Here is a 15,224-nt window from a genome sequence, read left to right as displayed (position 1 = left end):
CTGCAATAAATCGACTGGAAGTCACTACACCGATTCTGAGACGAATAAAAACAAGCCTCAAGTAGTCAAAAGGTAAGTGCAATCTCACCCCCCCCCACTTCCACACACAGACACACCGTTTTATAAAACACTCATACATCATACCAAGGTAAGCATCACATTGTTTTCCAATATCAATCAAATAGTACAGCAGATGCCCCAACAATAATAGCAAACCATAGTCTACATGTGTCCAGTAGTTATGTACAGGAGAACTGGTGCAACATTAAGCACGTTAAAAATTATTAGATATAGACACTATTACAATAATAAAATACAGCAGATACTTAATTCAATATTGGGATATATTTATATTTATATATTATTCATATTATGTATTGCTGTCAGTTTTGGCATTTTGGAGGATCAACAGAAAAGCTGTAATCGAATCTCTCTCACAGCGCGTTTGACACGACTCCAACTTGGCCTGATCGTAAGTGTATGTACTTTAAGAATTAAAATAAGAGACAAGATCGAGCTAAAACATGAAAGAGGCTTAGAACAGATAGATTAAAGTCCTTGATCTCAGATGCCACCCCAACATCTTCAGCCCATGATGGCACGGCAAGCGTAAAAAAAAAAGAACAATAGAGAAAAAAAAAAATAAAAAAAGCAAAAAACTTTTCAGGTTAAATCTTTCTGGAATCTTTTGCCTCAAAAAGCTTCATGCGCTCCTGCACGGTGAGTCCCTCTTTCAGGCTCTGTTAAAGACAAACAAAGTCATTTACTGTTATGAGGCAATAATGCGCATGTGGGCAGAAAAGAGCGAACACACAAACACAAAGGAAAAAAACCCCACAAAGTCAGAAACAACAAAACAGTCACAGCTTCTAATCCCAGATGTGTTCTGCTCGACACACTTTAATTTAAAAGGTTAAAACACACGACGTACAGGAAAAATATAAATGGATATGGTCATGCCACATAAATGCAGTACAGAGAAAAAGTCTTGAGCCGGCCCTTATTTATTTATATTCTGCTTGGAAAAATGATATCACCACCTTTACTCTGCAACACAGCTCAAACTTTTAGCCAAGCTTTCCTCTGTTTTCTTTAACTAGTCTTCAGGTAAAGTTCTCAGTTAACAATGGCTTCATGAAAGCAAAGTTCTTATGAACCTTCAAATATATCTCATCTGTGTCAGGTCTCGGCTGGATTTTGTCCTTTTTTTGTTCTCTATCCATTTCAATCACATTTAAGGACTCGCTGCACACCAAGCTGAGACAGTTTCTCTTATTGACGTAAGAATATTTGTTATGCCTGTCCAACTATGTTATCTTGGCATTTGTTGGGCTTTTAACTAAAGAAATAGCAAAAACACATTTTTTTCAAGTTATGTGTAAACCAAACTGGTTAAATCCTTGAGTTAGGTGCCTTCTTTTGTACTTTAATGATTCAAGTCAGTGTTGAGTGGCTTAAAAACAGGAAAACACTCATCTGAAAATAGTCAGGAACTGGGGACAAGGACCCAGAAAGCCTGAAAAATTATTGGTCAAGACCACAATATAATTAAACAACTGAACATCTGGCTCCTCGGAAGCAAAATGAAGACATGAGGAGGTGACTCAAGACTTTTGCACAGTACCGTAAGAGTATGCACAACACCAAAACAGAGGATTCAAACAGCCACAAACAAAAAACTGTTAATGTAAAAAACATTTTTAAATAAAGAAAAACGACACAGAACAAAAACAAAAGACAGTTGGGAGTCCTCACAGTGAGTACCCAGCACAGCTCAGTACTTCATTGATGTGAAAGCGCTACAGTTTCTTTTCATCTTTTAACCGTTTCTGCAGTCGCAGGAGGAGAGGACTCTAACTAAAAATCTTTTGATGAGTAACACCCTCACACCTCTGATATTCAGCTGAAATATCATATTTCGATTGCTCACGGTGGAGCCAAAAGAAAGAGTTTGGGGTCAGAGGGGAGATGAAATCATGCATAGTTAGGTAGGTAGGCATGGAGGGCATGCTGTTTGTCTATCACATTATACCTACAGCATATGTTGGGGCGGGGGTTGGGAGGGGATCACCCCACAATGGGAGTGTCAGCTATCCCATGAGACCTGCTCGGTGACAGACTGACGGATAAAACAGACAGATGAAACACTTGAAGCACTTCCAGTAAAACATGACCTCTGACCGACTCTGAACACGTTTCTACCACAGAAGCAACAAACGACACGGCAAACACTCACCTTTGACCTTAAACCTCGTGAATGCCTGGAGCTCGCCGACTGTTCTTTTTTCATGAAATCTGGGTTACTTTTGGACTTCATGATATCTAAAAACACAATAAAGACCCTATTATTAACAGTGGTGATGCTTCTTCAAAAAATATATAACCGACAGCATCTGTTCGCATTTAAGTGGTAATCTTAAAAATTTTTCCCTAACTTTACCAAGAGGAAGACGCATCTTTCTCAGGAAGGATAAAGATAGCAAAACAATGTTAAAAACATTTCGAGGATTGAAGGCATTTTTTCCCAGTTCAAACCAACAGCAATCCAAAAAGAGACAATCCCCGGGTGGCACTAAAGGTGGCTGGTTGGATAGTTGTAACATATTTATAATAAACACAGCTTTGCTCAGCCTTTGGTTGTTGCCATGTTAGTAGACTTCACGGATATCTGGATATAAATGGGAACTAAAAAGAACAAAGATTAAAGTCAAATTGAGCATTTTCTACTCACCATATCCAGATGTAACTGTTCCATCGACAGTCCTCTCACCTAAAGCTTCTGTGGCAATGAGCAACTTCTCCTTCAGTTTGCTGATGTCGCAGTCTGCTTTTGCTTTTACAATGCTGAGTTCTGTGTAGATGTCCTTATATTTGTCTGTGGCATATTTCTTGTCCTGGTAAAATGATCGGGGATGAATATACGGCCTCAGATTTTTAAATCACTCTCAGGGAGATGTGCTTACCCTTAAAGCAGACTGTAGCTCGTCTTTCAGAGAGTGGATTTCTTGTTTGAGATACTGGATCTCCGACTCCTTTATTCGTAACAATACCTACAAGACAGGGAGAGGCACTTAGGGTGTAGAGCAACATGAGTTGAGCGTCTGTGTGTGTGTGTTCGTTTAAACATACCTCCAGTTCATACACATCTTTGCCCTGGGAAAGTGATGAGTGAGCGGTTTCCCCACTAAAACAGGAGCGCATCCGAGAGATCTCTACAGTCAGCCGGTTATTTAATTCCTGTTAGAAAAATGGAGACGTATTCAAACCTGTGGACAAAAACAGGTTTGTATTCACAGTACGTGTGCAGGATTGCGGAGTCTGACCTGGTTGTGTGCATTTAGTTCCTGGTTCTCTCTCTGACACTGCCTGAGGGCCTGCCTCTCGGCCTCCAGCGCCTGAGCCAGGTGAGCGTTCTCTAGACATTTCTGAGAGTACTGCTCTGACAGCACCTCCAGTTCTCTCTGGATGGACTGCAGCTCCTCCCTACACAGTCAGATAATCAGTGTCAACATGCATTTGTGTTTTTCACAGCGCAGAAGCTTCTTTCATCATATAATAAAACTGTTTTTCCCCCAAAAGCAACTGCAAGACATCAGTACAGTTTTTAGGCCCCAGTCAAGATTAAATGTTGACACCCAACTGATATAGTAAATACACTGGATGCAAAGTTTAGGTTTCCCCTTGTAAAACATACTCGTATTGTAAGCGTAGTTCATCAATGTCAGAGTTCAGTCCGCTTATTTGGGAGCGCTGGGTTTTTTCCAGTTCCTCCTTGTGCGCATTCTTCATAGCTTCAATAGCTACATTAAAAAACAGAGCACATATATCAAGTCACTGTATGACAGTCATCAAAGCACAGCAGCTACGAGCGATGAGACCCTTTCTTTACCAGCAATCGTGGCAGCCGTCTCCTCAGCCAATAGCCTCTCTCGCTCTTCCATGAGCTTGGAAATCTCCCTCTGATGCTGCCTCTGGAGGTCTTCGATCACCTTCTGGTGTGTCTCCTCCATTGCGGCAAAGCCACGCTCACATGTGGCCTAGTGGAAGAAAAAGTCAACAATCTGTCGTTGCGAAAAGAATTATGCATTCACTGCAGCTACATTTTTATTTTTGACTACAGATTTAGTAAATTATCTATAACTCACTCGACTACATGCAAAAATCAGTGATAGAGGCCATGCAAGACTTTTAGAAGTAGAAATTGTCTATGTTAGTAACAGAGCGAGTAAAGCAGAGATTCTAGGCCAGCCAAGCTGCAGTTTATACTGATAGACTCTTACTCTGATAGGCTACTTTATTCTGAAAGTGGGAAATGGTGTGATTACTGATGCCCAAATGAGTATTTAAAGTAAACTGAAATACAATTTGTGTCAGAAAGGACTCAAGACAACCTGCTATTGGTTGCTTTGCTTCTTTGTTTGAAACAAAAAAGGATGTCCCCAGCTGATCAGCAGGATTTGAAGAATACCGAAAGATCAGAACCTTCCTGAGACAACAAACCCATAGTTTATATCTATATGTCTGTATAGATTGAGATAGATATAAAAACATTTTAGAAACATAATTCTAAAATTTTATCAATTTAACAGTCTTGTATAGGCTATTAGTCTAATTAACAGACTAGTTCTATTAGTCTATTAATTAGCAACACTTTCATTAGCAGAGACTGTATATAAAAGATGGACGACCTACTGATGTCATTCATCGAGCAAGCTTTTGAAGCTCCGACTCAGATGGCCAACAAGATTTTTAACTTACATAAAAAATACAATAAGGTCCTGTTGTATTCAATATGCTGAGGCCATTAACTCATTACGAATGTGTTTCCTGAGGACTTCTATATGTAAACCAAAGTCGTCGCCTCCTGCTGTTCATTGGAAATATTGCACATTTAAGACACTTCATCAGTTTTAAAACCTAAAGCAGCAGCGTCAAACATAAGGCCCAAAGGCCAGAATTGGCCCAGCAATCTGCCTCACTGGATGGCTTTGGAAAATATGAAAGAGTACATACATTTTGGACTTTTAGCTGCATATTCATAAGTGTCACAGCTCATCAGTGATAAAAGCCTGCCTTTGGCCATTCATACCATACCAAAGTAATTAAGTAATAGCCAAAGAATTAAATGACAGAAAAAATTCTCCCTCCTCCATCTACTATAGACATTTATGTTTGTTTTTTGTTGTATTTTTTATTTTTTTTTACACTGAAGCAACTATTTTATAAAGACACAATTTTCCGTACCATTAAAAACTTTCTGCTTTACAATTACAGGGGAGTCTGGGTAATGAGCTACCAGAACTTTGTGTCATTTTACACATTTATTTCTTACAACTTCAGCCCAAAGAGTTGTGCTGAAAGATTTCTTTCTTTTAACACAGCAGCTTTTCTATATGATGTAAAAGAACAGACAAATTGTGGAAAATATGCTTATTTTACTTATATAAAGATATCTCAGGGATATTAAATGTGTAGTTAAACTTCTTTACACTGACATAAAGGGAAGTTTCATTGGTCCAGTTCGTTAGAGATCTAAGGGGTTTGGCCTAGAGCCTATTTCCATGCTTTATATACAGTCTACAGTTACCACGGTGGTTATGATTTATCACCTAGGAGTTCAGGACATCCTTTAAAGCTCCAGTTACAATCATGCTACAGCCCACAGATGATGTAACTGTTCAATTTAAACATGTTTCACTCGTCTCAAATCACACCATTTCCCAATTCCTAATCCTCAGTTACTCGAATCACCAGTTACTGAGGATTAGAAATCAAAGAATCAAAGTTAATTCTTCTTTGGCTATAATAACTACTGATCTCTCTCCCTTAAAAAGGGTTTATTCACTAAAATGGTAAAATGAAAGAGCAAAAACCTTGAGGCTTTCAAAGTCTCTCTGGTATTTCTCTCTCAGGCTGGCCACATCTCCTTCAAGGTGTTTGTTCTCCAGTTCGTCCCTCATATTATTCATCTGAGTCTCCAGTTCTTGAATGCGGTCTTTCAGAACCACCATGGAGTCGACCTCTGATATGTGCTGTACATCGTCCCCTTTTCCCTGCTCTTCCTCTTCCATTGGCGTAGCGGCCTCCTCATAAGGAGGTGGCTGTGAGACCTCAGGGTTTTGATCGTAAGATCGGTGATCTTTGAGACTCTGAATGTTCTCCACATACTCTGAACGTAACTTTTCGATGTTGTCCTTGTGGATATGCTGGAGCTCGCAAACCCTCATTTCAAACTGCTCCTCGAGCTTCCTCACATGACTCTCGTGCCTCTCCTCCATTGTGTCCATGTCTGCTAGCAGAACCTCTAACTTTTGTTGACTGTCAGCTGCTGCTTCCATGAGGGCCAGCTCTGTTGAGGCACAGCCTTGTTCTGCTCGGCTCAGCTCCCTTTGATGCTTCTGCTTCAGGTCTTCCGTCTCTTTCTGAAACTCTTTCTCTAAGAAGACCACTTGCTGCTGCTGCTGCTGCGAGAGCTGATTCACACGTTTGCTAATCTCACTCTTAAGTGTCTGATTTTCCTTCTGGAGAGATTCCACCATTTGCTTGAAGTTCCGGCACTCCTCTTGTAAAGACTCTTCATATTTTTCTTGGATTGCTGTGACACTGCGTGCATGCTGCTGCACGAGATCATCCATAGTTTGACTGGTCTGTTTACAATAGCCTAAATCTTGTTCATGCATGGCCCGTAACCTACATGCCACATATGCCACTTGAGCCTGGGTGAGGGCTTCACGCATACAAAGAGAGGTACTTGTGAAAATATGTGAAGTTTGGTGTCCTAGAAGAGATCGGATCATTTTAGACAGTCCGGGATTGCTTTCGCCACTTTCTAGTTCTTGGGCATACTTGTGGAGGATCGCTGCTTGTCTTTGAAGTTCATTAGCCAGGCTTTCATGAGCATTTTGCAGTGATTCAACAGAGTCAATGCCACAAGAGGGCATTTCACCAGCCAAGTGTCTGTCTACGATTTCCTCAGCCAAGTCTCTAGCTTCTTCTATTTCGATCTGCTCCATGTACGGAGCAAGCTCGGGAGGGTGAATGTCCGCCAGCTTTTGTTTGTTGAATCCAAAGTTGTTTTTGACTTCTTTTATGACAGTTTTCAAATCAGGCCTTTTAGAGGCTTCAATAATTGCTTTCAAAGCCATTTCCCTTTCATAGAGGTTTTTATGAGCTACAGCTAGCTCCCTTTTAAGTATTTTGAATTTCTCCTCATAGCAAAGCTTAAGATTTTGAATTGAGTAGGCCAATTCTGCTTTAATGAAGTTGTTGAAGGCAACTTTGGCATCAACATCTACATCATCTAATACACCACCCTCTTTGGATTTAGCAACATCCGTCTCTGCTTTCTCAAGTTCTTTCCAGAACCCACTTTCTAAAATCAGCTTCCTGGTCAAGACATCGGCATAAACTACAGCCAAGCAATCTTTGTCACTCCTTTTAATGTGCTCAATGTCCTCCCAGATCTCAGTAAGAGCCTGCAGGAGGTCAGACTTTGACGTTTGTATTAACAAAGCCATCTTGTTCAAAACCATCGCCTCAAAGGACAAAGTTTTGGCAAAAAGGTGCATTGCCTCTTTATCTACAGTCTCTGGGGTTTGATTTGGATGGAAAGCTGGTGATTGCTCTTCCAACATCTTTTGTCCCCGTTGAAGGTACAGCGATGCATTGAACAAATCCTTCTCTATCTCACACAATGAGTGCAGCTGTGTATCTGTTTCATGTGAGCCACTGAGAATAGCCCTAACTTTTTCTCGACCATTTTCCACACATACAAGGGCATTGGTACAATGCTTAATGCCAGCACTACTCTGTATACCACTTGCATCACTAGTCTCTTTCTCTGGGCAAGAATCCTTTTCGCCGATCTTTAAATCTATATCGGACAAGTCCTCTGCTTGGGTGGATCGTTGCCTATCCAGATTTTGTGTTAGGTTTCTTAGCTTATCTTCTGTGGCGAGCAGTTTTGTTTCAAGAGCATGTATGATAGAGATAAACTTCTCTGGGTCATTAGCATGTGGGGCTGTGAAGTCAGGAGTAGCTGTTCCTTCAGTTAACTCAATGTCTTCAGCTACATCCTGATTCATTTTTTGACTAGTGTCCAGGACCTCGAAATTGACATATTTTTGACACTGAATACTCGAAAAACGTATCCTTGGTCTCTTAGCTTGAGACTCCTTATCGTCTGGGGAGCTCTCTGTTGTGGATGTATTGTCTAAAGAAAGCTCTGCGTTTGATAACGAGGAGGGTGATGTTCTTTCCTCCTCACTCTGTTCTGGGATTTGCTGCCTTTCCATGTGTAGATTAGCATACCCCAGCTGTAGGGCATTGAGGTGCTGCTCCAGCTCTGCAATGCGGTCCTCTGCAACCACAAGCTTGGCTTGCAGATCCTTCTCAGCATTACAAGGCTCAACTTTGTCCAAGAGGCTTTGAGTCATTTGACAGAGAAGCTCCTCCTTGGCTCGCAGCTTCAGCTCAGTTTCCTCTAAGCTGTTGCCAAGTGCAGTCATTTTAATAAGTGCTTCTTTTAGGTCCTCCTCCTTGCGTTCCATCAGTCTCTCGTACATCTCCTTAGTCTGCCGGACCTCCTCCTCTTTTTCTCTAAGGAACTGGCTCATTTTCTGAAACTCTTGGGTAGCCCTCTCATATGAATGCTCCAAGGTGTAGTAATCTGCTTCTTCTGTTTCCAGGCGAGAGCGAAGCTTGTTCACTTCACGGTCTGCTTCAGCAATCTGGTTGATGAGTTCCTGACAACGACACGTAAGATGTCCTTTTTCTTCTTCCAGTCTACGGACACTTTCCTTCAGTGACTCAACCATGTCAGCCTTTTGAGCCAGCTCTTCTTGCAACTTCAGCATTTCCTGCTTGCATTCTGTACCTCCTGAGGCCCGCCTACCCCTTAACAAGGCCTCTACCTGCTGCTCAGCCTCGAACAGCCTGTCCTCTACTTTCTTGTGTGCAGTTTCAGCTTCAGCTAATCTTTTGCACAGATTCTGTCTCTCTCTTTCATGACTCTCTTGCATGCTATGCTGTTCCTGCTTAAGGCGCTCGTCTTTCAGCGCCTGACCCTCTTCTGTAGCAGTTAGTCGAGCAGTCACTTCTTGCAGCTTCTCCTGCAACCTCTGTATCTCCCTCACGTGGTCTCGCTGCAGTGCCTGCTGGCGCTCCAGCTGCCTGAGGGCCTGGTTTCTCTCCAGGAGGTTAGCTTCTACTTCACGGAGTCTGTCTTCACTGTCCTTCAGCTGGGCTCGTAGGGTAGCCTCACTATGACTGTATTCTTCTTCGTGTTCTTTTGAGCGCTCCTGCTCTAGCCTGAGCTCATTCCGCATCCGGGCCACAGCCTGTTCACTTGCTAAAATTTCCGCCATTGCAGATGCAAGTTTAGACTGCAAAGCCTGAATATCGGACTCGTGGCGCTCTACGGCATCCTGGGCTTCGGTGTAGCTTCTCTTCAATGTCCGGATCTGTTGCTGTGCAAGGTCCTGCTTGTGCTTCTGGGACTCCAGTTCACCCTGTAAATCTTGATTAAGCCTGTGCAAGTGTTGCCATGGCACTCTGTGCGGTGAAGACGTAGGAGGTGTTGCGCTCTTGAAAAGATTGATGAGATAGTTTCATTAATATCATCACGTTACTTTCCCCTCTACTAAATACAGAGAGCCACATCTCGGGGATAACCAGGAAGAAAATAACTTCTCTTTTTTTTAGGAAAGTAAATTTTCCCTCAAGCTTCTACTGTGCTTTTTCAGAGGTGACTTGAAAACAGAAAGGTTTAGATGAAGTCACCTTCAAACACCTCCCCCCCCCCCCAAAAAAAACAATTAACCAAAAAATGGGTGATCAATATGGTGATTTAAAAGAATACAACATGACCAAACATAATGTGATTTCATGGTATGACCTAAAAGTGTTTAATGTAAAAAAAAAAAAAAGAAAGAAAGAAAAAAAAGAAAAGAGGCATTAATCACACACTTATTCAGAAACACAAAGCATGCAGAAATCAAGCTGCGAAAGGACACATGCAGAGGGAAAAAGCACAGCGTGAGGCTTATTGATCCTCTTTCTTACCTTGAGCACATCAGATCAAATCAGTTACTTTCCCATGAGATGTGAAACTCCATCAAAAAACAGTTAGTGAAAATCTCATGCTAAGAAAACCACAACCACGCATAGCAATATCAGAGAATAAGCACCCACACACCTGTTAGTACAGTACATACTTTCACTTTGTAATTCTTAACACCGCTCTACCACAACATTTCTTTAAGTTAATTCATGTTGTGGTATCAATTTAAAAGAAAAATAAGGTTGCGGGATATATAAAGAGTGCAGCTACCTGCAGTACATAGCCCTCCCTGGCACTTTGCTCTCTCACTAGCGCATTTTCTAGTTGCTCCTTTAAGAGGTTGTTCTGCTTCTGCAGTTGGTCCAGCTCCTTCTGCTTCTGTCCCAACTGTCAAGAGAGGCAAAGAGGTAATGAACAAATAGCACAGGGTGTTGTTATAAAATAAATATAACCAAAAAATATATATAACTGAAAACATTTGGACAGTTCAGCATTTTTTACCTTTTTAGGTTGACAATTCTTTTTAATAAAAGTATTATAATACTTTTTTAATGGAATAAAGGAGATCATATACAGTATAGCATTTCTCATCACCAGGTGGCTTACCAAGTGCAACACGTAAAACAACATGCAAGGCTGGAATGAATTCCTTCAATTAGCCTGATCACACCAAACAAATTTGCTTAAAAATGAATGATAAAAAACACACAGTAGGAACAGCTTAACAAATGGATGGAGGCAGGAAAAAACTTCTTGTTTTGATGTAGCTGCTCATTTCTGTGACAGCAAACCATAAAATGTTGCACAACAGCAACTGCAGCATGATCCATTTCAAGGCATGACATGCAGAGACTCAGCAAATAACCAAATCCACTCCTAAAAAGTAATTCCTACCCCATGAACAAACAGGCAAGTAGCCAAATATTTAAATATTATTTCCTCTGATTAATCATCTTTGATGGTCTACGAGTGCAAAGATCTCAGAAAAGATAGAAAAATATTAAAAATGTCATTTCTGAAGCCTTCTAAAACTGTGGATACATTTCAAGTGTAGGGTAAGATAGTACTATATAGTACTGATGTCAAATTAAAGCTGAGACTTTAATGTTGTGTCCAGTATGAAACTTCCTATTGAATCTGAAAATGAAAAAAAATCTCAAGAACTAGACATGCCTAATTGTCCAAAAACAAACTATTTAATTTTATTTATATGGCATCAAATCACAACTGTCACCTCAAAGCACTTTAAATTGACCCTGCAATAATACAGAGAAAGCCCCAACAATGAGACGACCCCGACATGAGCAAGCAGCTGTTGACAGTGTGAAGGAAAAAACAGGTTCAGGGTGAGGAGAAATCTTAATGATATAACCCACGCTGGTTACGCTCACCTCTTTGTCTAGCAGAGCAGCAAGCTCATGCGCTGGCAGTCTCTCAGAGTTTCCTAAGGCAGTGGTGATCGGTACTTGCTTCTCTTCCCTTAATGGTGTTGTCTCCACTTGATGCCATCGCTGCTCAATCTCATCCTGAACATCTGAGCTTCTGCTGTCTTTGTCTTCACTGGCTGGACTAATGGCAGCAGGGTGATCCACTTCCATCTTTCCTTGCTCTTGGATTCCAGGTGTTGGTTGCTGTACTGGTGATGTAGCATTTAGCGTTGAAATCACCGTTACAGTAACAGTATTTGGTGTGCGAGCTGTACTGCTAGTTCCCCCATTAACGTTCTCCTTTTCTGCTTCTTCTGTAATTGAAGGTGGGTGAGCAGCTGATGCAGATGAGGTTTGGAGGGAGGAAGAAGAGACCGGAGATGACGCCAAGGAGGAGGGAGAAGAGGAGGCAGAACAGTAGGAGGAGGTTGTGGAGAACGATGAGCTGAGGTCAACTGTGTCTGCTTGTTCTTTTACGGGCTTTTCCTTCCGTTCCATTTTGAACTCAGTCCAGTCGAAAGTTTTTGAGCGGCCCTCTCGTCTGCGCTCACGAACTCTGCTTTTGCGTGGCTCAGAGGCAGGGGCAGAGGCATTGTTACCAGATGGCTGCCTCTGCCCATCAGACTTAGGGATTTCTGGATTATGGCTTGGATCAGGGTCCAACATCACCTGAGATTTTATCTTCTCATCAGGGAGTGATCTGAACAAACCAAAGCACAAAAAAACAAAACATATATAAAGTCAATTCAAAGATAACTGGATGAACTTCTGCATTCGAATTTGCTCAAGCTGCTGTTACATAAAGCTTTGCTGGACGAAACAACAACATAAGATTTCAGGTTTTCTAGCTTCGATTAACTGTGCATTCCAGGGTTTCTGCAGGGCCCAATGAGGTAAACCGTGACATTTAACTACCCGATTCACAAACAAACCACCAAAAATATAAAAACATGTTTAAAAATTTGATCTAAATCCAAGTCTGAGGGCGTCTTCCCACCTATGGTTCTTTTACTGTGATCTGAATTTGTAAACGTGTAGCTTTTCCACATGAAACACTGGGTTTGTTTTCACGCAGAAAAAAAAAAATCTAAGTGAACTCTAAGCAAACCAAAATGTGTCACTACAAACGTCGTGAGAATGTTCAGTCTGCTCACTGGCCAAATGTATCTGGGGCAGGAACAACAAAACTAAATACACAAAAGAGGTCCTGTGTCAGAAAACTGAGAATTTACGTTAGCCCGTACAGACCTTCGCACATCTACAGTACCTTCCTGCATTAGCATACGTTGGTACGGGACATTGTTTTGTTAGCTCAACCTTGTAACGTACACCTTGTAGTTGGCTTGGATCGGGGTGGGAACACGTTCACACCATAAATGAACTGATCTGGAGTTTGTTTGGAATCGTACCGAGACCACCTCCTCCAACTGGGTCTTTTTGCAGTTGTTTTGGTCTGCACCCGAGACTACTGTATTCACACCTGAGTTCAATTTAAATGGACACAGCAGGTGTTAAAACACCCTAAACCCAATTACATTGACTGACCCCATTTCTGCTGTAGGTTTCTTCCTGTTAAAAGTGAGTTTTTCCTTCCCGCTGTTGCCAAGTGCTTACTCATAGGGGTTTGTCTAGTTGTGGGGTTTTCTCTGTATTATTGTAGTGTCTTTACCCTAAAATATAAAGCACCTTGAGGCAACTGTTGTTGTGTTTTGGTGCTATATAACCACAACTGAAATGAGTCGTGGACTAAAAGCCACAACAATCCAGTTTCTGTTAAACTAACCTCAATTGTAAATTCATTGTGTCATAAATAATTTTAACAGGAAAAAACTAAACCAGAAAGTCAGCGATGTGGTAGCACCAAAGTTTATTGACTACAGTTTGTAAAATGACAAATATAATCCTGACTTTGAGCAAAGTTTGGGTAAATCTCAGCAGGTGATCATGTGCGTGATTTAGACTAAAATCTGACCAATATTTTAAAAGTAGCAGCTATTCTTGTGAATTCTGGATAGAGGAATAACTGACACCTTGTCATGGCATAAGCCAATCAGTCCATCGGCTAGATAAGTGAATAAAATAAAGAGTAACAGAAGAGGGAATGCAGTAAATACTGAGTCTGTTGGTTTGCAACATTTACTGACATCCGATTAGCAAAAATGAAAGCAGAAATGCCAACTAACAATAGTCTGGTTTTCTTTGTGAAAAATTATTAGGTCTTGTTAGTGACAAAGGAAGTTGCTTTAACTTTAAAGACCAGCAGATACCCCATTTTAAACAATAAAATGCATGTCAAAGCATTAAACACCAAAAACATTTATAAAGACACACAGTGGGGCTAAAAGCAACTTGATCTGATGTAAGCCTGATGACGGGTTCCTGCCTTTAGCTCTTTAACAGTGGCTTAATATGAATATGTGCAGTAAACTGCTCACTAATGTGCACTGCTTTAAAGGGCAGGGTGACCTGATGGAACAATCCTTTTTAACAGTGTTGTGTGGCGTCCTCAAGGAGGGAAAGAGCTCAAGAACATATAACATGTCATATGTGCAACTTCAGCATTTGATATGTGAAAGATAATCTCCAGCTTTGCTATGAAAAGTACAAAAATAAATGCTTACGTAGTTACAGAGCTCTTGTTTTGAGGTGGACATTTATACTCAGCCCAAAGCTTAGTTATTTTGAGCTTTTGGTGTTGTTGTGGCACCATTTCCAACAGTTAGTGGACCATCACATTACAGGCATGACTGACACTGGCCTGTGGTGTTGGGCAGATTATTCAAGTATGTAGATGTGATTGCAGTGTGGGTCTCTACAGTAGCACAACTAACTGGGAGACATTACTCAATAATCACATGACACATGGTTGGATGACAAAAACGGTGGGGCTGACATTGCTGAGCAAGAACATCAACATTGGGGGGGTGGGGGAGATATTTTACACACAAGCACTCCAACCTGGGCTTCAGAACCGATAGTTTCAGAGGGATGTTTTTCCTGGAAAGCAGGTTGAAAATACAGGTTGAAGAGGAAGAAAAAGAAGGAAACAGAAGGTGAGGAGGAAATAGGAATTCAGATAAATAAAACAAAAAAAGCAGCTGTTATATCTGCCAGTGGTGAGGGTTAATCCTCAGTGGGTATTACCGGGTGACATCGGGGGCGATAGTGGGTCGCACGTTCTTCATGATCGCCTGAATCCAGTTACGACGGATTCCAGAGGTCATCGCTGACAGGGTGCACGCTCCTTCTTTACACTGAAAACAGAGGCAGAGCATTTAACTGACTCACTCAGAAGCCACACATTTCAAAGAATTATGCTCTAAAAGTACTTTTAATAAAAGTTAACTGCTGTTAACCACTTTTTATTTCATTACTCATTTTTTCAATTTAACAGATGCTTATGTCCACTTCAAAAGTGTCAGAGAAACACTTTTGACAGGAGTAGATTCTCAGCCTCACTTCTGTTTTTCTTGACAGGAAAGTTACTTCAAACAAAACTAACACCTCATGCTGTCAAACTACGACATTGTCCTGGCTTTAGTCATTTAGCCATAGCTTTTAACACCATCTGCACTGATAAAACAAGTAACAGAGGTGCTTTGTGCTGAATGTGCAACACATTCGACTTAACGTATAGTTAGAACTCTACAGTAATGACAGCTGCCCCTTTTTGCCACAAATGCAAAAGCTGTTCTCTGGCTGTTGTTTTGTAATAAATGTGAGTTCATTGTGAGTTA

At 41.1% G+C, this 15,224-nt stretch overlaps 1 protein-coding gene across 7 annotated transcripts in view; it reads right to left on the bottom strand.

The window, feature by feature from the left end:
* Positions 1–483: 483 nt before the first annotated feature.
* LOC101473739 (uncharacterized) overlaps positions 484–15,224 on the bottom strand; it is a 53,080-nt gene continuing 38,339 nt past the window's right edge. For 4 of the 7 annotated variants that reach the window (XM_014409749.4, XM_014409748.4, XM_014409751.4 and 1 more), the window contains 13 exons: positions 14,632–14,741; positions 14,446–14,484; positions 11,452–12,187; positions 10,331–10,447; positions 5,874–9,584; positions 3,890–4,037; positions 3,695–3,800; positions 3,324–3,483; positions 3,130–3,237; positions 2,964–3,050; positions 2,732–2,894; positions 2,237–2,322; positions 484–740 (listed from right to left, as the gene is read on the bottom strand). In XM_014409749.4, the coding sequence (XP_014265235.3) occupies positions 669–740; positions 2,237–2,322; positions 2,732–2,894; positions 2,964–3,050; positions 3,130–3,237; positions 3,324–3,483; positions 3,695–3,800; positions 3,890–4,037; positions 5,874–9,584; positions 10,331–10,447; positions 11,452–12,187; positions 14,446–14,484; positions 14,632–14,741 (5,643 nt within the window). In that variant the 3' untranslated portion in view covers positions 484–668. Of the gene's footprint in view, positions 741–2,036; positions 2,120–2,236; positions 2,323–2,731; positions 2,895–2,963; positions 3,051–3,129; positions 3,238–3,323; positions 3,484–3,694; positions 3,801–3,889; positions 4,038–5,873; positions 9,585–10,330; positions 10,448–11,451; positions 12,188–14,445; positions 14,485–14,631; positions 14,742–15,224 lie in introns of all 7 variants that reach the window. The other 3 variants (XM_014409750.4, XM_076887394.1, XR_001341891.4) reach the window with 2 other exon arrangements.

This window comes from Maylandia zebra, linkage group LG8, assembly GCF_041146795.1.
Source record: "Maylandia zebra isolate NMK-2024a linkage group LG8, Mzebra_GT3a, whole genome shotgun sequence".
Classification (NCBI taxonomy): domain Eukaryota; kingdom Metazoa; phylum Chordata; class Actinopteri; order Cichliformes; family Cichlidae; genus Maylandia; species Maylandia zebra.
This window is presented reverse-complemented; position numbering and strand designations above follow the sequence as displayed.